The 27617-nt window shown below is 31.3% G+C and overlaps 1 protein-coding gene across 10 annotated transcripts in view; it reads right to left on the reverse strand.

The window, feature by feature from the left end:
* Positions 1-27617, reverse strand: part of LOC143243110 (early estrogen-induced gene 1 protein-like) — a 35315-nt gene continuing 7698 nt past the window's right edge. For 2 of the 10 annotated variants that reach the window (XM_076486877.1, XM_076486920.1), the window contains exons 2-10: positions 19268-19515; positions 17368-17488; positions 15633-15823; positions 11016-11152; positions 8765-8942; positions 8124-8202; positions 5667-5778; positions 4425-4536; positions 1-3529 (exon numbers count right to left, since the gene is read on the reverse strand). In XM_076486877.1, coding sequence (XP_076342992.1) covers positions 3511-3529; positions 4425-4536; positions 5667-5778; positions 8124-8202; positions 8765-8942; positions 11016-11152; positions 15633-15823; positions 17368-17488; positions 19268-19413 — 1095 coding nt within the window. In that variant the 5' untranslated portion in view covers positions 19414-19515 and the 3' untranslated portion in view covers positions 1-3510. The other 8 variants (XM_076486900.1, XM_076486880.1, XM_076486898.1 and 5 more) reach the window with 8 other exon arrangements.

Below are 27617 nucleotides of genomic sequence, written 5' to 3' on the forward strand. Positions count from 1 at the left end.
TTTATTCGAAAACGTTAGTTTATTTCCCATCATCCTCAGATTTTTTTAAATACCACATCAGTTCAAGTGTAAAAACTCTTCAGTCAAAGTTAATATGAAAATATTTCAAATTTTATTTTTTTATTTATTTTTTGCAAGAAGAAAAAAAATGCTAGTATACGTAAAGGTCAAACGATCCTGGTCTACGATTGCAGATCAAAACCTTAACTTCCAAAACAACATATCGAACACGTTAAACAGCTGTAACATAAAACTGGTACTTTCAAGCTCTGAAATACATTAAAACAAAAAGCAAACTATATGAAGTCTTTATTTGTAAACAACAGCTTTAACTCAATAACTGTTTACAAACGTAGAAGGGTAAAATAATATATACATTATACAAAAAACACAGGAATAGTTTCATCATGAAATATTAAATTGCGATGAAAACTTTAGCTCTGGTGACAGAACTTCTGAACGGAAACTTCAATGTTTCTCGAAAGGAAGGTTTGAGACTGGGTAAATACAATATTTTATAATATTGTGGAGGAAGTGTCTTCATTAGTTGGTTATGTGTTTTTCTTTTAGCAAAGCCACAACGGGTTATCTGCTGAGCCCACCGAGGGGGAATCGAACCCCTGATTTTAATGTAAATCCATAGACTTACCGCTGTACTAGCGGGGGGCATTTGGTTATGTAAGTGTTAGTTTCAATAAACCTCTACAATAATTTATTTCTGATAATTAAGAAAGTAATAAAAAACATGCACCCTTCCTCACTATTTCTAGCTCAAACGTTAAAAAAAAAGATGACCATATAGAATGCACTTTGTAAAAAATCGTTGATGGGTTTGTTTAAATTATCCCTTACAAACAACAACCAAAAACTTAACAGTTAACAGAAAATTACATTGAACTTGCTAACGTTGTAGTTCACAAATGTGTACATTTTTTATTGTTTTCTGTATAATAAACCAAATGTATTTATAAGTATACATTATAAGATCAAATTTTAATAAAACCTAGTGCTAACTTTCCAAACATCCTAGTAGTATCATTATAAAAATATTAAATTATTGTATTATTTGTACCATGGTATCTCAGCTAAAGTTAGTTCTAGCATCTTTATTAGTATGTAAAACTTAAATCATATTGCCAAATTAAATGTTAAAGTTATTTAAAAAAAACAGGTCTGGAAAACCAGCAATACATAAAAGAATCAATATAAAAGGCACTGTTCTTCCCTGAATAACAAATCTAACTGTATTTTAGAGAGGTAATACTATATCTGTAGGTGCTAATGCCAAGTTTACCAAGTCAACTTTTGAAAATTCCTAGGTTGCTCAAATAAAAACATAGTGCTCAGTTGCTCAACACAGTGCTAGAACAATAATGTAAGTATACACAAGTCATTTCAAAGATGTTTAGAATCTCAACTTGAATATTATTGCAAAGTTCCTTCAACATTTCATGCTTGTAAGCCACAAATAAAAAGTCTCAGCAGCATAAAATATGGTAATCAAAACAATAATATGTTCTACTGCATCATGAAACTTTAGTGCAGTGTGTGATTATCCAGTTTTATTCACTATAAAGGAATGACCCTCTTTACTTGGAAGTTTAGTTTTTCAACAATGAACCATAATACAAACAAAAATTACATGCTGTTGGTCTCCAAATATGTTAATTTTTAAGTAACAATTATCTCTAAGAAATAATGTAACGTTTAGTAAATGTCTACATGAACAACACTTTTCAACGTTAGAGCATTTATTTACTTTCAAAATAAATAATGTACTTTCAAATATTGGGATTGCATCCAGAATGAGTTTATTTTTAACTTCAGTTTCACAAATAAATTTTATACATTGGTGCCTAGGATTTAAATATTTCTGGAAATTAATTTACACTTTTACATTCAGACTGACTAGTTTGGTTTGTTTTGAATTTTGTGCAAAGTTAAATGAGGGCTATCTGCATTAGTCATCCTTAATTTAGCAATGAAACACTAAAAATAAGGCAGCTAGTCATCACCACCCACAATCAACTCTTGGAACTGTTTTGTTTTTGAACCAGTGATTAGTGAGAGTGACCACAACATTATAACGTCTCCATGTCTCCATGCTTGAAAGGGCAAGCATGCTTAGTGAGGGGGATTTTAACCTGCAATCCACAGATTAAGTCAAGCACTAACCATGCAGAGTGGCTAATCTAACTACAAAAAGCTACTGTTAACATTATCAAAACTCAAAAACAAACATACTTTTGAAGAACATATCATTAATTACCAAGAAATACCTGAATTCTCAGCACCAATGTATAAAAATAACCTAAAAATAAATTGTCATTTTTATGTATTCAAGTTAACAGTACTAATAATAATTTTCAAATAAATTCAATTTCATTTTTTACTTAATTAGTTTATAAACTAGAAGTAACAAATAGCTGGACTGTAGAAAAGAATGTTTTTCTGAAAAGAACTTAATTTGTTATACAAAAACAACTGAAAATATACAAGTATATTAAATATACATCTTACTTCTCTCAAAGATTCAGGTTGTAATTATTTAATCCACAAATAATTACAGGGTATTAAAAAACTTGAAAAGAATCAAATATATAGTCACATGTACATACAAGAATAAATTAAGCCTTGACACAGAACAGATGACAATAAACTCTTAAAAACTTGTCTCACACAATAGCACAGTAATTTTTACATTTTCCAATGTAAGCAAACCATCTGATAAATCTATAAACTTCCAATATAGCAACAAGTTATACAATAGCATGTAACAATAAGTTCCCCCATAGTTATTTAATTACCTTACCAATACTCAACTTCTTGTTAGTGAAACCTTATAACTCATTAACTGGTATAAGTGTCAGTAAATCAGTATGATAATTATTAACCCTCTAGCTGCCACTGCTTAAATACTAACAATTTTTGCAAGCTCCATGCCATATACATTGAATCACCAGTCAATGGGTCAATAATCTTACATTCTGTTGAGTATTAAAGTAATGTTAAGTATAGTTACAAAGTGTATCTTCATAAAATGTGGCAAGTTTCTAATAACTTCTCTGTTGTATGGAAAAAAAAGAGTTACTAATGCATTTGTACTGAAGACCCACAAGTGACTGAATTCAACTGGACTCTTAATACATCAAAGTGTAAGATTATGTTAACACGAAAGATAAAGTAGCATCTGTATAATTTCTAAAGCCTATGTACAGTTTTTTCAGGATTCCTGTATGTGGCAGTTTCTTTATTTTAATATAAAATTTTGATAACCTTAACAACACATATATAATACAATGTTGAATGACATTCTTTACAAGTAGAGGGTGCAAATGTTGCCCTTACGTAGGGACAAAAGGATTAGCAGATTCTTTTTTTACATACCAAATCACCCTGTCTGAGTTCTACACATAAACCAGCCTCGGTCTAATCACAACTGACGTGTTGTCCATGTTATAAGCTCCACATGATACATAACAATATTTGCAAAGGCCATTTTTCATATTATCAGGTCACTGTTACTAGACTGATGAATAGAGGTAAAAAGCCAGCTTTAATGAGAAGTTTAAGACTATAACAAATTACAAAAAGACCAACAAACTTCACAGAAGACTATAGTCACAGAACTAAATACAGAAATGACCTACTGTTTGAGGAAACAGTTATCTTTCATACAATGCACAAACAAATTATAGTGTCCATCAGTTAAACAATTACATCAGCATCCAGTTTAGAAAAGATTAAATCTTTAAAAGACACCCATCATAATATTAGATGAAAAAAATGTTTGTAAACAGTCAACAGTTAATGGAGAAAAACCAACCAGCTCGTAGTAAATTACTATTTATTTAGTAGATGGTCACCAAAGCACTCAAAGCATAGAAGAGAATTTTTTCCATGACTTTTTCCAAACTCTTCTCAGATAAAAAAGCTAGTCATTAAGGAGCTAACCACAATGTCACATGCCATGGAAAGAAATAACAACAACTACGTGATTTAACTTGTCAACAGTTAACTATAGGAGAAATCTAGTTAGAAGCAACTGGTGTTCCTAGTAGAGGATTACCCAAACCCTGGCTCTTAGTGTACGATCAATACAACATACAAGATAGTTTTTAAAATGACCACCATAACAAATGGTGCACAGAAGAACAATGTTTTGATTTTTTCTAGTCTTTGCAGCAACAAAGCCAGTACTCCACCAGCTAAAGGTAACAGTGTCCAGTATGGAAAAGATAGGTTGTCTTAGTTCTTACAACAGAAGTTAATTATGCAAAGAACTGTCTTTTAATACAGGATTGTCATACCAAGGTATTAAAAATAATTACTCTAGAAGATGGTTTTCCACACAATATGTGGTGTAGCAGCCAGCTTGCCACAACACTTACAGGACTAATATAACAGTTGCTACATCATGCTACCTGTATCCAATCACCACTTTTTCCAGCATGGTTCTGCTGGAGTGATACTTGCTGCTTTGACTTCCCAAGCTAGCCTTCCCATCCTTGTTAATAAACAACTGTAATCCACGATCTGCAGAATGACCAAATTTGATATTATTTAAAAATTTACTCTACAATAGTGTCTAAATATTTAAATTTTCATACAAGAAAATTGAATTTTTCAGTAATTAACACAATTCTCAGAAATGTCTTTACTTTCAATTAACTCTAGAAACTATTGCTTACCAAGTGGTCAGAAAACCAACTTTCCAATGGTATAAGAAACATTACACATTTACTACAAGTTTGATACAATAAGCATGTTTATCATGTTCCAAATATTATTATTTTACATTTTTCAAGTATGAGATTTATAGCTCATAATATTGGGTTGAGGAATAATTCGTGAGCGTTTTTTCAAGTTAACAAAATATATTCATAAATGAAACGCTTTAGCAAAATATTTCATGTCATTTGGTAGATAATTTTTTGCTCTAATAGATGGTGTGTTTGATTTTCATATGTCTTTAATTTTTGCTTTCATTTTCAGCTCATTAAATGGACTGTCAAGTGGACAAAAATCGAGCATTTTCGACACCATCTGCTTTTCGCATTTAATTTCTTGCAATTTTGTTTAAAACAATGCATACTATATACCTAGGTATTACATGAAATAAAGTATCATAATAAATGTTTTGGGTGTAATTTGTTCATGCATTGAAGTATTGTATAGTCTTGCATGTAATGCTTGAATGGAATTATTTAAAAACGCTCACGAATTATTCCTCAACCTAATAAATGACTAATTAACTAAGCTGATACCACTATACAGTGTTATAATTCCTCCACCATACAAGAACAAGTTATTGAATTAATACAATCAATAATGTTTACTTAAACTCAGATTCAATCACACTGAAGTTTATGGATAACTTAGCTAACACTGAACAAATATTGAATAACAAAGCAACAATGAGAAAAACCTACTGACTACCAAGGCTCCAGTGTGCCTGGAAAAAAAAAAACACTCAAAAAACTTAAGTAAATATGGATAAGGTCAAACACTATTTCTACAAAAATAGACATACTTTAGCTAGTAGTTAAAATCATGCACATTGTAGAAGAGTCTTGAAGCTAGAAAATGTTCACAAGTTTCATTGACAATTTTTAGTTTTGTAAACCATAATCTGAACAAAAAGTTTCTCTTAGTTGTGAGCTTACTTTCTGTAGATTCCTCAGATTCGTCAAAATTACTGGCCTCGAAAAGCTCCTTAATTAGTTGATCAGCATTAACCCTAGTGGAATCCATTCTGTTTTCTTCTGTTAACTGTTTCTAGAAAAAATAAAAGATTCATAAAACCTACACAGAAAATAAGGTTTATAGTTTTAAACAAAATTTTATCTTAAAAGCCACAACAATTCTAAAAACTCAAAAATATTAGCAGTATTACTTTGTTATAATTAGAGTATTCTATAGGATATCTTAATTACAGCACAAGATTAGTAACAGCTTCACTAAACACAGAGACTGTCCAAAATAAACAATACATTAATTACTTACAATCTTACTCTTTTGTATCTGCATAAGTTTGGAATGAATGTAGTTTCGATCAAAAACAAATATGTCCAGGATGAGGTGACCATGTTTTATTCTACATTTTGGTAATATTTTTCTGCTTTTTATTTTGCAATGTTATGTTCAACTTATCTCAAGTTTCTCAAACGGTTTAACAAAATAACAATATTATGAACATTTACAACTTCTGTAAATGTTACACTGAGAACTTAGTTGTTTTTTTTAAATCAAACTTCACTATGTTCATGAGAAAAAATAAAGTTTTGGTGTTTTTCTTGAACTGTCTAATCTAACTGATTCCTACCAGTTTAGTTAAATTTCGTGATCCCAGATGTCAGTAACGTATCTTTATAACTATACAGAATATCAGTTAACTGATAAATAGAAATGGAGTTTGAAATATTACTGCCTTCTGCAGTTGCTGTGTCTCAATGACACGCTTAATACATGAATTATTAAGAAATTCTTAAGAAACACAATCACGTATACAAAGTTTGTAATGACACCTCATTAATTGACATTTATAATTTGACACAAACAGTATCTCAAGTATACAAGTCTAATACACACATCCATACAAACCAAAGTATGGGTTTAAACTTTAAACCTATTAAACTTAAAATACAAGATGGCTGTTTGTGAACATTAAAGGCTCACAAATGGAAGTAAAATAATTACAATCACCTGCTTTAAATTTATTTTTAAAGAGACTAAGCCTATAATTATTTATAGATTAATATAATAGAATTCATAAATAGTCCTTTCCAACTGGGAAAATCAAAATCAGTGGAAACCTTTTACTATTAATTTAAAATAAAATTATTAGAACAACTTGTTTCTGGTAATACAAATTATAGCTTTTGGAGAAATTTAATATTTGTGCATTTACAAACAGGATAGATACATTTACAGATGATGTAAATGCCAAAAGAAACTTTTTTTTAGAATCTGACAGAATGTAAAGAAAATCATACAATTTTCATAGTGTTTCTAGATTTCTAAAAATGAGTAGGCTTAACTACTATTTTCTCTTTCAAACTTCTTTAGATTATAAAAGAAATAATTCTAATCCTAGTTGGAAATTTTCTAAGAAGAGTAAATTTACACAGTTTTGTGAAAGGAACATCAGAAGTACTGTCTTTTGTTTTGTACTAACAATTCAGCTTTGTTTCTTTTAATGTTGGGAGAACATATAATTGATGTAGAACATGTTTCTTTTTAAGTTTACCTTTAGGAGTGGAGCTGGAAAACAGGCTTTGTATTAATTTCCATTATCTATTATACACAAAAGTAATTGTATTCAAAATTATAAAGTATAATTACATAGTAAGAATTCACTGATGTTAAACTTTCTACACTTATGGAGCTTAGCCAATTACAAACAGTTTCATTTCAGTCTTTTATAGGATATGATTTAATTGTAAACACAACAAAAAAAGCAATTATAGACATATAAAATTAATAAAATACTTGCATGTTATTAATTTATATTTTTAATTCATGAAAAAGCTAATAATGAAACACTAAACACTGCAAAGCAAAACAGTTGAAAAACTTGCATATAATTTACAATAATTAGAAATCAGATCAGAAATAATGAGTTTGGTTTGTCTGGAATTTTGTGCACAGCTACACAAGGGCTACCTGCACTAGTCGTTGCTAATTTAGCAGCAAAAGACTTGGTGAGAATCTGGGGCTATTCTTTTACCAACAGGTAGAGGAATTAATTATAACATCATAACACCCTCATAGCTAAAAGGGGTGAGCATGTTTGGTGGGATGAGAACTCGAACCCCTGACCCTCAGACTGTGAGTTCAGCCCCCTAATCACCTGCCCACACCAAAAAATAATGAGAAATCAAATTTTCATGAGCTACTAAATTACAATCATATGTTTTATTTTATTGAACTTTCTACCAATTCTAATTTATAAAGCAATATCATTATTTATTTCATTTGAAATCTCATTTTAAGTTGCAAAGGATATTAATCCAAGTAACATAATAAAGGTAAATTCATCACGTGTAAATACTCCACTATCCAATTTACTCCTGGTTTCAAACACTGAATAAATAGGTATGCTATTATTCAACTAAACATACCTTTCCCGTGAGCCTTTTTCTTTCCACCAGCTTAGGCATTCCTAGTAAACCCATGTCACTGTAGCTGGAACTCAGATTCCTAGAACATTTTAAAAGTTATCACTCATTAACTATACTGGAATAATACTTCAATGAACCTTGACACATTATTTGAGATTTATGTTGGTGACAGGTTTTAGTTCATTAAAAACTCCAATTAAATTTAAGTAAACAGCACATGCACTTAATAATTTTCAAAATATTAACTTTCAAATTATTGTCTTGTTTTTATACCATTCATTATTAGTGAAGTTCATATAATGTATTGTACTAAATAATTTACTTTATTTTAGCCAATTACAATATTCTCTGTAAAGAACTCACTAAACAGTGGGTTAAAGTACTCATTTTCTATATAAAAACACACGTAGGTCCTTAACAATAGTTAGTAGGAATATTAATGGTGTTTTTGTTTTGACTTACACTCATCAGGTAACCTTTTAAAACAACAAAGTCATGGCTGCAAGCAATTTGATACAAAAATAGTTTAAAAAAAAAAGTTTAAAAAGCAGTTGGAGCCTCCCTTAATAATCAAGGTTTAAAACATGAATGTTAATAATTATTTAAGTGTTAAACTATTAGAACCAAGAATGTCAACTGACCGGAGGTGTCCCGACTCCGAGCTTCCTTGTCTAGAATGAGATTGGAGACTACTATAACCAGAGACATGGGATTGTTGACTTGCACAACTGGAATTCCGAGAATGGCCTAACTCATTCTCCACCTGATGGACAGAAGGATCTTTATTCCATTCACTTTCATCTCGTGTAGTAGTGGAATCTGTTTATAGAAATGAAAATGAAGTATTACTTTCTGCATTAATCTAGCCTCCTCTAAAAAGTATTTTAATTCCAAAAAGGTTTGTTTGTTTTATTTGCCAAAATGCACACTTATAGTTCATGTTTGATATGGGCACACATAACTCTTTCTCTTAAAGTACAAATCATTTTTTCTTCTCTCCAAATGTTATGAAGAGATTTACCACAACTAAACTTAAGGGATACATTATAGCTCAGTTATTGTTTTACATACGGATCTGTTTAATTATGCACATAAATCTTACCAAGTTGACTTTATTAAATGGACTGCAGCCTAAACTTTAAGAAAATACATAAAATAAAAAGTCAGTCTGTTACACAAAAAAATGTTGGTTAAAATATTGTTTGTTTAAATCAACTAACAAATAAGATTTGTAATTTAATATTCCACTTTTAAAAATATTTAGTACATATTGAGATATACATACATTTCATTTTAAGTTTTTAAAATCAAATCTCTGCAATTACAGCAACAGTTATTATGCAAAACAAACAGGGACTGAACAAAATAAGAAATCAACTCGCAGGGTAAACCTGGCATTGTACGATGTCAATGTAAACCTATCCTTCAGTGCTACAACTGGATAAATTAATACCAATGTGTTTAAGGCACAGAGGATGTAAGCTGAGCTGTTTCAGCTACATACAGCTCTCTGTTTCATTACAAAATATTTATGTGATTAGATTACTTTTGATCACTAAAACAGAGTTTAGAAGTTTGTCATCACTTAAACATTTCACATCTAATGGGTGGTTTTTGCTTCTAGTCACTGAACCAGATAGCTCTGTTCAGTCATCTCCAACACCATTTGCTGGTTTCTAAGAAATTCAGTTCTTCTTGTCTTACCTTTCAATTTCAGAAATTAGTATAGTAAACTTCCATTCCCACCTGCATTTGAAGTCTAACCAAATGTAGAACATGCTGTTATCATCTTAGAAATTGTTGCTTGTGATACACACACTCAAACATGTAAATGGTCTATGCAATTCTCTTTATACACACAGATGCCTGGCAGGACCCTATTATCACCTTTCTTTTAAAAGATACATTATTATTTGGGAACAATGTCTAGAGCAGATGTCCACTAAAGAAAGCTAGTTGCTTAAAACACTCTTATACCAGGGAGGTGGAATGTGATTGCATTTAATTTTCATGCTTAATAAACAGAACTGTCAGTTTATACAAAGGAATTCAAATGTGTTTTCCTTTTTCTGATGTAATGCACATTGATTTAAGTGATTATGAAAACATTAACAAAAATATAATACATTGTCTTAAGATACAATAGCCTTACAAGACTAACAAAATTTATATTAACCCTTAAACAACAGCCATCATCAATTGATGCTGCTACCCACAACAATGCCACTGTTTAAGGGTTAAGCTGCTTCCGTTTTATTACTGGTCTATTAAGCATACTAGATTTTAACTTTGAATTCATTCAGATATTTTAACACAGTCTTCTCAAACTAAGAAACTCCTAACATATACTACTTAATTTGTTTTAACAAGGCAAATGATAAGATAAATTCACACCAGTTTTTGGCTTCCTAGGGAGACTACCAAACCCACTACTAGTTAAGCTACTTTCTGAATAATTTGTTTTAACAAGGCAAATGATAAGATAAATTCACACCAGTTTTTGGCTTCCTAGGGAGACTACCAAACCCACTACTAGTTAAGCTACTTTCTGAATAATTTGTTTTAACAAGGCAAATGATAAGATAAATTCACACCAGTTTTTGGCTTCCTAGGGAGACTACCAAACCCACTACTAGTTAAGCTACTTTCTGAATAATTTGTTTTAACAAGGCAAATGATAAGATAAATTCACACCAGTTTTGGCTTCCTAGGAGACTACCAAACCCACTACTAGTTAAGCTACTTTCTGAATAATTTGTTTTAACAAGGCAAATGATAAGATAAATTCACACCAGTTTTTGGCTTCCTAGGGAGACTACCAAACCCACTACTAGTTAAGCTACTTTCTGAATAATTTGTTTTAACAAGGCAAATGATAAGATAAATTCACACCAGTTTTTGACTTCCTAGGGAGACTACCAAACCCACTACTAGTTAAGCTACTTTCTGAATAATCTTGAGTTTTTCTTTCAGGAAGAAGCTGTTCTTCTGGCTGTTCTCCTGGAACAATTGAGGGCCTCACAAAGGGCCTGGAAAGAAAATAAAAGTTTGATTACCTTTCAGTTATTAACATAAAGGTTTCATGCAATTAAATGTTACAATATCAATAAAAATAAATAAATAAAATCATGTTACTATTAATTCTTACCAAAATTCTGACTTAAATAACATTGACAATAATTACATCTCATATGTAACCTCATACATACCATAACAACTGTGATCATGTGACTGATGATATAAAGAGTGCTTTCACCACTACTACACTTGTTATATCTTAGCCAGCCTTATAAGGCCTGTTTACTGGACAAAAAACCTCAACAGCAGAGAATATAGCAGTTGTAATGTGGTGGGCATATTCCAGATTCTTTGTTTTCATTCAAAAGTTCTTATAACTGAATTCAAAAGGAACTCCACAAGTTGATGATAAAGATCACAAGGAAATAAACTGATAGGCAAATATTATGTATTGTTTTATAGAAAAGCAAATCAGAACACAAGGTTAGGCCAAACTTCAGAATACACAACACTGGCCACAAATGTTGTCGTTTCTCATAAGACTTAAATAATAAATTATAAAAAAATAGTACAATAATAAAATGACAGTAAGTAATACAAATATATAAAAGAAATCCTAAAATCTGATGTTTCATACATATAATAGCTGACTTTATAGCATTGTGACAAAACAGAACAAAGTCATTAGAAAACCACAACAATCATGCTTTTATTTTTGTTTTTAATGATAATGATAAAAAAACAACAGATCTACTTCAAGTATTTGCTATTTGTACATGTCATAAAATTCTCATAAAATACTTTTTTTTCCCATGCAAGGAACTGTTACACATCATGTGAGAAACTTTTCTGGTATTCATTGGTAACAAGATTTATGAATATTTTCTTCATTAATTATAAGCCAAATTATTCTTGTGTCCCAAAATATGTACTGCTGTGACACAGAACCTAAGTGTACACGTATATCAAAACTTCATCTTAAAAGTGACAATTATAAACAATAATGGTACAAAATTCCTCTCTTCATATTAAAATACATGTAAATGACTTCATAACTTATATCAGGTCATCCCTTAAGTAATGTCCGATTTTAGGTTCAGAAAAAGAGAAATGATTTCAAACACTTTTAATGTTATTTAATCAATAATGTATGTTCCATTATTAATTACTTCCTGCCAATGATTCGCAAGCCTCTTAATGCCACTTCTATAAACTTCTTGGGGTTTGGAGGAAAAGAATGTAGAGAAGATAGTTTTGAAATCTTCATGTGTTCCAAGCTCGTTTCCATCAAGATAGTTCTGCAAACTTCTGAATAGATGATAATCAGATGGGACAAGGTCTGGAAAATAAGGAGGATGTGGAAGTTTTTCCCAGTCTAGCTCTTCAATCTTTGCAGACATGATTCTTGAGCTATGAGACCAAGTATGATCCTAATGTAACACACCTTTATGACTGATCAAAACAGGCCTCTTTTCTTTCAGTGCCACATTCAAACACTAATTGTTGACAATAAAAGTCTGATGTAATCGTTACATTGAGTGGCAGCAACTCAAAGTGGATCACACCAACAATATCCCTAGGGTGGAGGTCCATTTTGGACTATGCTTTATAGCCAGTTTACCTGCACTGAGCCATTGTCTGCAATGATTAAAATCTTTATAAATATATCCATTTTTCATCTCCAGTCACTAACCTGTCTAAAAAAGGTAAGTTACTTTCATGAGAGTGCAGAGAAGTAGAAATGTCCACTCTTGCCCTAAAGTTGGCTTCTGTTAAATCATGGTGGACCCATTTTCCAAGTTTTGGGACCTTTCCAAGCTGTTGCAGATGATGGTGATGGTGAACTGTTGAATGGGTTGAATTCAGCTTCTATGCTAGTTCTTCAACTGTTACAGCACAATCTTCATCAAGTGCAGCCAGCAGCAGTCATCATTAAACTCAACAGGACGACACGAATGTGGCACATCACTTAAGCTGTAGTCACCTGATCTAAACTTCTGAAATCACCTTTGACATTTTCTTTCATTGAGAGACTCCACACCATAAACAATTTGAATGTTTCGTGTAGATTCCACTGCACTATTGCCTTTTTTCAAACTCAAAGCATTATATACCTAATGTGCTCCTCAGACACATCCATTTTCATAAGGGCTTATTTGATTAATGATCTGAAAAAGTAGAGTTGGGTTATTTTCTTTTATTTCTCTGAATATTTTTGTACACATCCTACTACATATTTTAGTCATTAAAGTCTTATACAAAGACAGAACTGATGATGCACTTTATTAACTTTTTGGACATTAGTTGTGGGATGACCTGATATATTGATCACACTGACATAAGGTTCAGGTTTTAGGAAATGGGTTTTAAAAATTTTTTTTTTTACTCAATAGAAAAATAGAAATATGCACCTTGTCTATTCCATTCTGAAGACACAGCAGCCTAACCTTTCTATTAATAAAACTATCATTTTTAGAACTTAAATTCCTGAAGTTGTTGTACTTATACAGTACGTTAAAGTTAGATATACCAAAATTGTGGATACACTTTAAAGACACATCATGTGTTACACAAACTTTTAATTTACTACTAGTTACTGACAATGTTTCATTCATTCATATACAAGTGTATAGAAAGAAAACTGAGAATTACATGAAAAACTAGCAAACAAAGCCACTCACAAAGAATTAAAAACCATTTATAACAAACAGCAATAATGTTTTTTTTAAACATATTACTAGTTTTATTATTACTATTATAACAAATCTCAATCCTTTAATAATAATTTACAGTTTTGAGAATATCGGTATTAATAAAAATAATTTAGCACTTATTTAAAGTTGCTTAAAATGTTAGCAGTTTTGTTTTGTTTCTATTAGATTCAATCAGAATAATTTGCAACTTGATACAGGACATTTTTTCAAACAGCATTATGCATGGAAAAGTAACAGTAATGACACGTGTATTATGAGACAAATTTTTCACCAACTAAACAAACTTTAGGTGTCAATAATGAACTTTTTCTAGTTAAGGAAGTTTTACTTGAATGAATATAAAACATTAATTCTGGTGCTGAAAATTACTGAATACATGACACATAACTAGAATCTAGAAAGTATAGGAATCAGAGCAGTATTGTCATTACCTTTTAAAGTTACCTCCAAAAGATGGCAATTACTATGAATTAGGAAAAATAAAGCAAACCTAGTCAAGTAATAAACCAACCAATACAGTAGCATTTACCACAAGTTACTGGTATAACATACAAAGTGCTGAGCATTAACTAGAAATGCACTATGGAGTCATCATTGTGTAATTTTTAGAAATGGGTTATAGAACTCAAAGTGTATGCCAGTCACAGAAAATATAATGCTCTGAACCTATAACACTTTACCTGAACTTCTGTATAAATTATACATATTTAAAAAAACCCACAAAAAACCTAATATTCAAGATACCAAATATCATCAAAACAAACAACCAATCAGAATATTCAAGTAGGAGAGACCACTCTTTCTGTTGGTTATAAACATGTAACGTTTTAGTAAATAACCTCCAAAGTCAAGAAAGAAAGAGGAGAAAGTTTATCTGATGGTTTCTCACAAATTTACTGATGTTTCAACAAATCATGAAGTTAGGGGGTTTGAATGTTAGCTTCCTGATTTTATTATGCATTTCCAATTAGTTAAAAGCTGAAACAATATCTCTTAAAAGTTAAAAAATTCTAAAGTGGAGAAACTGGAGCTAGATCCATCGTGGAATACATAATATGTGGTCAATTTTACTGATATACATTAGTAAATATAGGTAAGAAATGTTTAATTGAAATTTTCACTCTAACACTTAAAAAAAAAACACTTTACAATTCACCTGTCTATGAAATATAAGCACAAGCTAACAAGCACTTAGGAATTCAGTCCCAAAACAACTTAAAGGAATGATATTAAAGTTCAAGTTATGAATATTTTGTTCCGTAGTTCTCTAACACTGTTGTTTTGAAATACTTTGAGTTAAAATGTTGTTCAGCATGTCAGTGAACAACAATATTGCTCTTGAAGTTCACCATGAAATAACTGTAAAGTATTCATTCAAATTTTCTATCATTATACAAACTCCAAGGATAATTTTTTAATTAACCTTTTAAGTTTTTCTTATTTGAGAACAATTAATAAAAGATGGTTTGAGTTTAAAATATAGTTGCCAACTGCACATACACATATGGACATTCATAAAAGAGTCACACCAGTAATGACTATAAGCCTGTAAACAGCTTAAAGAAAAAAGGCTACTGTTTTTTTACGTCAATAAAAACATGTGAAATGTATAGATTAAATTATTCAGTTCATAATTGCTCTTCTCAAACAAATGCTTTAAAAACTCAACTAAGAAGAATTTTTTTCACAAGAAAAGTTCAATATTCATTCTAAAATACTTTTTCTAAGTTAAAACTAAAAATATGTTTTATTAGCTAAACAAAAACTGTGAACTTACACTTTAAAGCAAGGATCTCCTGACAACAAAATCATATGTAAAGTCACCTGAAGTATGGAATTGTCTTGTCGATGCTTAGTGTCATAACCTTCAAGTAAACACCTGCGAGTCTGTATACCTGCTCCAGCTGATTCAGCCATGTTGAGGTCCACAAAGCCCAGCTTCAGGAAGGACCTGCCTCCCTTTACCTCCTAAAAAATCCAAAACTTTTCTGTACAATGACTTTCAGAAACTTTAGAAATTAATGTTCTCAAGAAAGGAAAATTTAGATGTTTAAATTGGTATAAAGTGAAGAAAATATTCAAATTTACTAAGTTAAAGCTGATAGAATACCTGTACAGACCCAATGTAAATCACAGCAAATCTAATTTGCCAAGTTTAATTATAAAATACAGAAAAAATTGAATTAAATCTTTTCATTCTACATCTTTAATGCTTCAGTTTAAGAAAAACGTTTTATCACCTATCATATTGAAAGATTTTGAAGATGAATACACTGTTTAATAATAATGCTTTATAAACATTGTAAGCCAATGTTGATCAATCTTATCTAACTCAGAATATTATGCAAACATATTTAAGTTGCATCAATTCCCTTTTGCAATCCAGCATTTTAGTAGCATAGATAATATTAAAATATTAAACATAAAATTAACTTTTTTAGATTAAAAAAGTACTTTAAACAGAAGCTGTAAAACTTTAATTCAATAATATGAAGCATTTTCCATGACTAATTTTTTTCTCTTTTGCAGTTGCGTGAATAATAATAGGGTTTTACTAATATTCTGCATTTGTATTATTTCTTTTTATCATTTAAGACAAGTATTTCATAATTTAATTACATTACACAAAAAACAAAATAGGAAGTAAATAATTAAAAAAAATGAAAATCTTAGCTATGATCAGAGTTTTTATCACTAACATACCTGATTTCTGAGATTTAGAAAAAGTTTGTTGCAACTCATGGTATCTATACCACATTTTTATCAACTTTTAAATGTATACAGGTATATATATTACCCGTTTCTATTTAACTGCATATCTGTGATAAAACAGGTTTCTCAGAACTGATTTACAGGATACTGTGTCCACCATCCTACATTTGCAGAATAACAGTCACAAACAATAGTCAGAATATAAAAAGAGTAATATGTGTAAACATTTACAAACCACAGTGAGAAAAGAACTTTATCATTACAAAAACATTTTAACAAAACTGAAAACAGTAATACTGTACACAGTGAATTGTACATATGTTCTATGGAAATACATAAATGGAATAGATGTGTCTCGAAAGTCTAGTCTATATGCATGTAAGAAAATTAGATCCTATTAAGGAATAGGAGTCAGTGTGTGTGTGTGTGTGTAATATTCTGAGAGAGAGAAAAGACAGGTTTTGATGATAAACAGGTAGAAACAAATATCTTGATGCAAGCTCTTCAATATTTTACCGATATCCATACCAAAATACCAAAATAATAAACAAACAGGGTGAATTGCATATTTCTTCTAATGCATTTAAGAATGCAAATTAGAATGACTTGCTTATTATTCTGCCTTGCAAGGACAAGTCAAGTTATAAAGATCGAAGTGAAACATCCTAAACAAATAAATTAACTTAAATTAATTACTCTAAATAAATTTCAAATATATGAAAATGTTAACATTTTCAAAGTTCCATCTTGAACATTCAAATGAAATACGCTTAAGAGAGAGAAAAAAAAAAGCTTATTACCATTCGGACTGAAATTCTGCACAAACAGGGATCTAAAACTCCCGTTACAACATTTGTGCTCATCTTACAACAAAACCGAAACCGTGTGCCCCATTTTACACAGTGGCCTTTCACCTCTTCCCTGAAATAAAAAACAAAACATCTTATACAATTGTTTTCACTTCTTTACTGAAATGATAAATAATGTTTTTTTCACAAGCTACATCCACTTCCATTGATTCAGGTCAAATTTTCTAAGAGTTTTACTCAGCCATGCAAAAAAAACAAAAAACAACCTGCAATTGAACAACAAATTTTTATTAAAAAAAGAAATGAAATACAAAAGAGGTTGTATAAAATAAATAATATGTAAACAAATGATTTTATTACCAAAATACAATTTTAAGTTATAAGTGCAAAAACTATACATTAACTAAAAATGTCCTATACAACCAGAAGTACTAAAAGAAACAGACAATACTTCAAACCCTGTCAGGTCAGTAAAGTGAGTAAACATGAGGCTTACAACAGCATTTGCTATATAAAGATATACAAATATAAACTTAACAATAGTAAGACTAAGACATGAATGTTGACTCACATTCTATACTTCTGTATGCTGTTACTCTGATGTTTAAACATAAGTGAATAAATATTACTTCATTTAACTTCAATCCTTTTGCAATTTGATTTTGTTGTTAAATTAAAAAATAATAATAATCAATACCAAAACATACTCTTCCAGAAAGAAATTATAAAATGGCTGGGTAATTTCCTAAAAAGGTTTTTGATAATCATAAGAAGCTTTTTATTTTATATGCTGTGAATTTCAATTCATCAATAACAGTTGTTCAAATTTACATACATACTGCCCCCTAGTGACACAGCAGTACCTCTGCAAACTTAAAAACACCAGAAACAAGGTTTTGATCAGTGGGCAGAGCACAGGTGGCCCTTCTTGTAGCTCTGTACTTAATTACAAACAAAATATGCATGATACATTTTGACAATCTTGTAGAAAAATAAATATGGGATAATTTATGTAATTAAGAGATATTGAGAATTTGTAACAATATATGCAACTACAATAACCTGTTCAACCTCAAAGAATGGAAGTTATTGCCTGTATACACCAGTTAATTAGTGTCCTTATATTCAGGAAAAAATATAAAAACTAATATAATATGGCTTGATACATCTTACATAGTTATTTTAAAAAAACAATGCTGTGAATCTATAAAAAGATGACTTCAACTACAAGGCCTTGGGTCCTTCCAATAATAATTTCTGAACATGTATCCATTTCAAAAATGAACATTTACGAACTGTTTAGTCCAATAATTACATGTGTTAACGTCCTACACTGATCTTAGTTTTTCTCATATAAATTGTAATAAGAAAATTTCCTTAGACATACACAAGTAAGTAAGTGTACTAGGGACAGTCTAATCATTGATAAGCATGTTGTAGAATATCCTGATAAGCATGGGAATGCACATGTTAGCACTTGGTAGAGACCACCACAATATTTTCAATCTCTAAAAGTAGTAAAAGTATCTAAAACTGAAAACTTAACTGTCCAAAAAGAATATGAAATACACATAGTTAACTTTTCTAAATATTCACTTCTTTCCAGGGGTAGGAATAGTTGTTCATACACTCACAGAACCATATTCTAGAATCCCATTTTCTGATAGCTTGCTTTACGTCAGCTCTTCCACTAGTTTGTAAAAACAGGTAGCTTAGAACTTCAAATGCACCAGTTTTTGAAAGTTCTGTTTCCAATTTCAGAAGGAAAAAAACTAAAACCAAGGCCCTACAGTTTAAGCTTAAATAGTTCAGGAGATAATAATGTACATCCTGTATATGTGTAGCAAGTACTTAATACTTTGATATTAATTTCTATGTAAAAACTACTGACCTGGATGACAGTTCAGAGAAACTGCCTCCATCTAATAAATGCACTTTTGCAAACAGGATTCCATTTACAAAAGGAACCGCTGTTAGATCCTCTAGGATGAGGTCCACTTGAAACTTGTATTTTTTCTTTTTTAACATAAAAGACATTTCTCCTTGACCAACTTGTATGGGTATTTTTTTGAGCAAAAACTGACCACCATGGCAATAGCTCTTAATCTGATCTCTCAGTCTTGAAAAACATTAGAATATCTGAAAAACAAATAAACAAAAAAAATGGTTCACTCACTTTTAGTATATCATAAGCTATTACAATAAGTGCAAACAGTAAAACTACAATGAAAGAAGACAATGGTGGTATGAAACAACATTACCCATGTCTAACAACAGTTAGTAATATTAGTACTTGACTAGACAAGGAGTGCACTATCATATCTATCCTGATGACATTTCTGAGCTCAGGTCTTTCAGCATTGATAAATAAGTAATGACAAAACAAGACAGCATTATTTTAATCACATCAAAACAATAAAGCAAGGAAAGAATGAAGTATTTTAAAGTCATTAAGTTTGACATGTGCATTTTGTAATCTTGTAAAATTTTAAAACTATCAAAATTTGAAGTAAACCAACATTTTCATTTGGTAGAGTGTTAAAAAAATTTTGATATGGTTAAAAAATTCCTCAAAATTTTTAAAAAGTAATTTTGTATGACTGAGTTAAAACTTTCCATAGCCATGATAATGTGAATTAGAATTTTGTGTTTTTTAAATATTTATTGAACTGTAAATTCCTTTCCTAAATAATTTAAAAAAATTAATTTTGTATGAGAATATTTTAGGTGAATGAATAACAACTAACAAGTACTGTATTAAATCTCATACAAAATCATGTTTGTAATATATTATAATACAGAGGTTTCTTAAGCCTCATACAAAATCATGTCTGTAATATATTATAATACAGAAGTTTCTTAAAATTCCCTGGTAAAAAACAACCAATCTTTTATAATGAAGGCTAAACAACTCAATTTATTTTTGTAAATTACTTTTACCCCATCAATCCAGGAATCATGGTTTCCACATGTAATTAATCATTCTTAAAACATTTTAGTGGTCATTGTTTTCAAAATTATTTGGAAATATTATTATTTCACCTATGTGTACTATCAATAAGTTGTTCTACAATAAAATAATAAATGCACAGGAAATATCTAGAAGAAAAATGTTGTAAGACTAGCTTGTAAACTGTATACCATACATACCTGAAAGACCAGACATTAACCAATGTTCTGGTAGTAGATCAATAATGATATGTTGAAAAGTACTCCAATTACTGTTTACATAAATGAGAGTGAATTCAGTAGTGTTTATTTCACAGAAAAGTTTTATTAACCAAAAAAACTCAGCTAATTACTTAATTTCAGAGGAAACTACAATACAATTAAAGGCCCATAAAAGAACACCATTTTTAATACTGTTAGAATCACTTGGTTTTATCCTACAGCAAAATCAAGCACAAGTGATTTAGCCACATAATACCTCAAGTTACTTAAATCAATACAATCATCGTTTTGGAAGAAAGATTATGGAATGATCTACCAGAATCTTTGTTCACACTTATTAATTACAAGAATAAATTAATTGATTGAGGTCATTTATAAGTTGCTATACAAAATTTAATTTTCAATATAAGGAGTTTGGAAAAAGTGAACAAAGAATTGTTTAACAGAAAGAAAAAAAATAGGTTATTTTCCCACTAGTACACTGTAACACAGTTTGTTTTGGAAATTTTGTTAGGCAATAATAATTCTAAATTGAGCCACTGTCACTCAAACAATACTACGAACTACAATACTATAAAATTTAACTACAGTAATATTAAAACCATGTAATTCTTTAAATTATATTCACACACAAAGTTTTAATTTTATTATTTTTGGTTCAATAATATATAATTATTTTCGGATTAGCTATGAACCCAAATTAATTAATGCATTTTAAATTTATCGTAAAAATACTTACTAAAATATTCCAGTTTTAAAAATACTGAAACAAGTTTATTAAACTTAAATATTTTGACCACAGCCGTAAATTATGCGGGTCAATCATTTTAATTTCGCTATCTGTTTATTACCAATGTTACAAATGATATTTATCATTTAAGACTAAGCAAAATATAAAACAAACTGACGTAAAATGTCAACAACGTTATATTACTTTTAAGTTAACGGCAGTAACAGTAGAATAAAATTACAAGACAGAGTATAACAATATAACTGGAAAACCCGAAAAGGAAACTGGTGAAACTAAAGAGTGTGAAAGTTGTTACTAACTTTCCTTTTACTTTCCACGAAAAATTTCTATAAAAACTATCTCATTTCAGCTGAAGAAAAATTAAATTACCATTCTTCACTTCAGTTTCCGAGCGAAAGAAATAAGTTACACATTAAATCTAATATCCTTCAGATTTGTATATACTATAGCACCAAATAACACATTACCCCTTACGCTCTACAACTAATAATGTCGTTGGCTAGGCCTACACTAGTAAAAACTTACAAATGGCGTCAAGTGATAAGCCGAAAGCGACACCACCCAATCCTAGTTTAATTTTTCTCTCTCTCATACCTTAACATAGAGTTTCGACAAGAAGGAACCACTTCACCCTTCAAGGCTGTTCTTTCACACTGACCCTCAAGAAAAGTAAACATTTCCTTATCTTTCTAATCATAAACTACTGGCAACTCTCCTCCGATTCTTTCTCACTCTCAAGGCGAACGATATTGTGTACGGTATTCCAAACGAAGCCTAACCAGTAATTTGTAAAGAAAAGTAATTACACAATTTGACTCGTAATCAATATATCTATAAATACACCCTGAAATTCTATTAGTTTTGTTACTAGCAACAGAGCACTGCTTCAATGGCTTGAATAACTTATCTATCACAATGCCAAGATCCATTTTTTTTGGCACACTATTGTACACATTTCCATCTATATATAAAATCTACATATAAATTATGACAATCTAGATGAACTATCTTGGTATTAAAGGTCATTTACCAAGTATTTGTACAACTTACCAACTGCTCCAAGTCATTCCATAATACTTCAAAGTCATCGATGCAGCTAGAAGTACCATAGAGTTTATAATGTTATTAACAAAATTTATCAGCTTACTAATTATGCCTCTTTCGACATCATTTATATAAAGATGGAAAAAAAGGCTCAGGCCCTAACCGCCGAGTCATTCTTCTAATAACAAGCATTGAGTTTGGTCAGACTCCATTCATAAAACTCTTTTGATTTCTTTCACCCAGACACTGTATAATTTGATTAATTCGAATTTTTTATCACGCACTCATCAACTTCATATCAGCTAAAGTTGTCCCGCGACTGCCTGATTTGCATATTCAAAATCGTTCTAATTTAACGTATATAACCTTCTTGCCCCCAAGTAGCTCAGTGGTATGTCTGCGGACTTACAACGCTAAAAATCGGGTTTCGATACCCATGGTGGGCAGAGCACATTGTGTAGTTTTGTGCTTAATTCAAAACAACAATAACCTTCTTAAAAATAAATATAATTCTATGGACATTACTGTTATGGCAAATGGAGAAATCGAAGAAGATACTTAGGCAGTTAAGGTAACACAAAAACCCTCGTCTCTAACTCTAAATATTGGTTTGATTGAGAAGTACTTCATACTTTTATTCTTTTGATAAGTAACCATGCCATAAATTCAGTCGAATAGAAGTCTTTGTTTGTTTGTTTGTTTGTTTTGGAATTTCGCACAAAGCTACTCGAGGGCTATCTGTGCTAGCCGTCCCTAATTTATCAGTGTAAGACTAGAGGGAAGGCAGCTAGTCATCACCACCCACCGCCAACTCTTGGGCTACTCTTTTACCAACGAATAGTGGGATTGACCGTAACATTATAATGCCCTCACGGCTGAAAGGGCGAGCATGTTTGGTGCGACCAGGATTCGAAAATCGTAAATTAAGTTGTATCATTAATGTAGCTAAGCTCGATTTAAAATAAACACTAATTTTTTAATAACTTACTGCAATTATGAATGTCAACATGTACTTCAATAGAAATAAATAACCGCAACATTTCTGTACCAAGCCCGAATCACTATAAATAATAAAACGTATAATATAGCAGTATATACTGAACAAAGAACAGATCTTAGGTTAACACAACTTGTTATGTTTAAATCGTTTTATGTTGCCCTTCAGTTACTCGTTTGAAATTACTCTTAGTACCGACATAGAACAAGGAGCCTTCGAAGGTGATTTAGTCAACGCATGTACTGGTATACGTTGTTTAGTTACCAAGGTTAAATTTTCGATTGTTAAATGGCAGACTAGTGTTTGAACGAAACAGCTAACAGAAAGACATTTCCAGGAAACTTTAATATGCTACTATCATTCTGAATATTGTTTTATCTGTGCCGTTACTAGGTTACATGCAACATATTATGGTAAACTGTATGCTTCAAAATAGAAAGAAAATTAATCCATTAGGAGATATATTTGAAACATGAGTGTGCATTTAACGGCTCTTAACATTTCTAAATTTCCAAGTTAATCTTAAAGTTTTATTTATGGTAGAAAGATGTACTTCAACAACAAATTGTCACGAAATAGGATAGGACTATTTAACGACAACCAAAAGGGCTGAGACAAGATGATTTTTTTATCTTTTTTTCTGTTTTACGTATCAGTATTTGACCTGTCAACTATTATCTCACAGAGAAAGTATGCTTTTTTAACTTCCCACCTCATTTCGCCCACTCGACAACCACGCAGCATTCCGCGCATTTTTTTACAAGTTGTTGTGCAGACAGCCTTCAACCCACGGTATCTCTTTCTCCTTCCTTCCCTCTACAGACTGGTATGAAACAGTCTGCTCTTTCAGCAACAATACTAGATGTTGTTGATTTATCGGAACCAACCAACTCGTATATACGAGTGTGAAAAACAATATGGAAAACCCCGCCACTCCTACTGTATGACATAAACAGCCACTTGTTTCTGTGTGGTTTCTAATATTGTTTGTATAAACTCTGTTCAGCCAATAAATTGAAAAGGGGTAAGTATCGAGGTCCGTAAACTCTCGACTTGAAAATATTTTAATACGATCTCAAACTGGATTTTTTTTTTGAGAATTTAAAAAGTCAAGGTGCCATGACATCATAAAGAGAGAGTTTTTAGGTAATTAACGCGACTCTAAATATCAGTAGGTCACCAGTGTTACTTTCTGATTGATACTCGAAAGTCAATCAAGTTCAAACGAGGTTGCTATAAATCACATACAAAAAGTTGTTTTAAAATTTCATCAAAAGGTCTTTAAACGAACCTCGTTAATTGAGAAACGTACAACTGAATAAGATCTTACAGTTCCATAAACAATATTCAATATCTACACTACTTCAAAACTGGTGTTAGCTGGAGGAGGAAGGGGACTGTCAAAGAGGGTATCCGCAAATTCTAGTGAAAATCACAAAAAAATGTACATTGTTATGCGATGGTAAGTATGAATGTATATTATCGCCAATATCTGTTGAGTTATTCTAAACAAAATCGCAAAAAAGCACGTGTATTCAGTGGAAATTGCGGCTGTTTATTACAGGGTGTTCGGAAAGTTACTGTGCAGTTTTGTAATCATATGTCTATTCAGTCTATTTCATGCCAGCAACTGATAGCGGTGTTTAGAAACAAAATAAGAAGGATCCAGGCCTGTATTGATGCCAACAGGGTTCACTTTCAACATTGTTTATAATTGTCATTCATATTTACCTCCTGTATTCTATATTGAAACATGTCTGTTAATAACTATATAAGTGCACAGTGACTTTCCGAACACCCTGTACATTCTCTATATGTTGACCCCCAGTGGCACACCGGCATATCTACGTATTTACGACTATTGTGCAACATTGTTCTTAACTACAAACAAACACATATAGTCAAATTTACAAAATGTATGTAATTATCCAGTGTTAAGTAATGGAAAATATCGATGTCTATTCGATTCTATGTTAGTTAAGTTATCCTGCCAACTGACATGTGAAGTTTAAAACATCACTACAAACAGGGACCTGAAGTTCTCTTCTGTCCTCCCCTTCTCCTTGTGTGAGAACAGCATACCGAGTGTCTTCCCTCCTATTGTTTTTATGACTAAAACAAAGATACGAAAAACTTACGTCTGAGTTTTTCACGTCTGTTGTAAATTAAAGACACGTGTGACCAAAAACAAACAAACAGACCCGAAAGGGCGGTGTTTTGAACCATGACTGTCCTTAACAAGCCTTGAAATATTTGAATATTTTATATTGTACAATAACGTTCCATAGTTATCAGATGGTGATGTATGGTAAATAAATATGGTGATAATGGTTGTTTGTTTTGAATTTACCGCAAAGCTATACGAGGACTATCTGCGCTAGCCGTCTCTAATTCAGCAGTGTAAGACTAGAGGGAAAGCAGCTAGTCCTCACCACCCACTGCCAACACTTCGGCTACTCAATTTCCAATGAATAGTGGGACTGACTGTAACATTACAACGCTCCCACGGCTGAAAGGACGAGCATAGTTGATGCGAGGGGACTCGAACCCACAACCGTCAGATTACGGTGTCTTAACCACCTGGCCATGCCGGGCCATTCACGTGAAAGAGATTTCAGATTCCAAAAGGAAAGAACGGCTTCACGTTGTCCAATGAACGAAATCTGTATACTTTAAGGAAAGGATACCACTTATTTGTTTACAAAATTAAGTTTACACAAAGGATTAATTTTCTGAGAGCTGTATGTTTTGTGTGCCCTTTAAGAAAACAACGCTTTCGTCTAAGATAATTATCTCCGATTGCAATGTAGCAAATTATATAAATATATATCAAGTTAAATTCGCACGTGAATATTTTTTAGGCATAAAGTGAACGATTTGATGACCTGGTTATTATTTATAACCTTCAAATTCGAGATCCCTAACTGACTATAAAATATATTCTTTATGTTATGTATTATAATTAATCTCAGATTAGTCTACGATTTACTATGTTACATATATTACATGTTAAGAATTCAAATAGCTGGAAATTTTTATTTTAATTTGTAAGTTAATTTAATTTCGATATGTTTCAATTTTATGATATTTACCAAAAAAGAATAATACGCGCAATTTTCTTTCTCAATACAAATATATTTTAATATACAAACAACAATATAGTTTATAATAACAATTATTACAAATATTGATTTATATACAAGAGTTTTATAAACTTACAAACTATACCAAGTCTTCAATCTGGTCTAGAACTGAATATTTTATCGACAATCCGGGTTCACGACAGGCGGCCTGGCATGGCCGAGCGCGTAAGGCGTGCGACTCCTAATCCGAGGGTCGCGGGTTCGCATTCCCCTCGCGCCAAACATTCTCGCCCTTTCAGCCGTGGGGGCGTTATAATGTGACGGTCAATCCCACTATTCGTTGGTAAAAGAGTAGCCCAAGAGTTGGCGGTGGGTGGTGATGACTAGCTGCCTTCCCTTTAGTCTTACACTGCTAAATTAGGGACGGCTAGCACAGATAGCCCTCGAGTAGCTTTGTGCGAAATTAAAAAACAAACAAACTTCACGATAGGCAGATTAATTCTGAGCTCATATTGTCACATCTCGCTTAAGCTAGCGCTGTTTTTTCTTGGTTTGGCCTCACACCCTTACCAGGTGACTTTTTACCGAGGAGGATATCTAATGTTCTCGTAGAAATATTAACGTCTGAAGTTAATTCACTGAAGTTGGAGAGTTTGTAATGTTCGAGGTCTATAAACGTTCTTGGTCAAATTATACAGTTTTCTGATTAATAAGCGTTAGCAACAATTATAGTTTCCAAGGCTTATAGTGTACTGACTGTAACTGATCAATAATAATAACTGTCTATTCGGCGTGTCGCTTTTATACACCAGTCACGCGAGATTCTCGAACTTTCAACAATGTTCGAAAACACGCTGACGTTTTCGTAAAACAAATATTGTTGTTTCTTGCTCTCGAGAATCTTCTACAAATCTAGAGAACATGCGGGACATGCATCAAACTGAAACATATGTAGGTACTAAAATAAACTTATAAGGGTAAATTCGTAAATTCGTTACAAGTATATGAATAAAAATATATTTAAAGATTTCATATCCTAGTCTATAGTTTGATATAGAGGCTAGAATATTCCTGTAATAACCATATAATGGCTTATAAGGTAAAATATATCGGATTTCTATGCCCACGGTGGTTAGAGTATAGTTAGCCCATGGTGGAGTTACGCACTTCGCAAACAAACAATATGAAAAAAATA

Source organism: Tachypleus tridentatus, chromosome 2 (genome assembly GCF_004210375.1).
Source record: "Tachypleus tridentatus isolate NWPU-2018 chromosome 2, ASM421037v1, whole genome shotgun sequence".
Taxonomy (NCBI): Eukaryota; Metazoa; Arthropoda; class Merostomata; order Xiphosura; family Limulidae; genus Tachypleus; species Tachypleus tridentatus.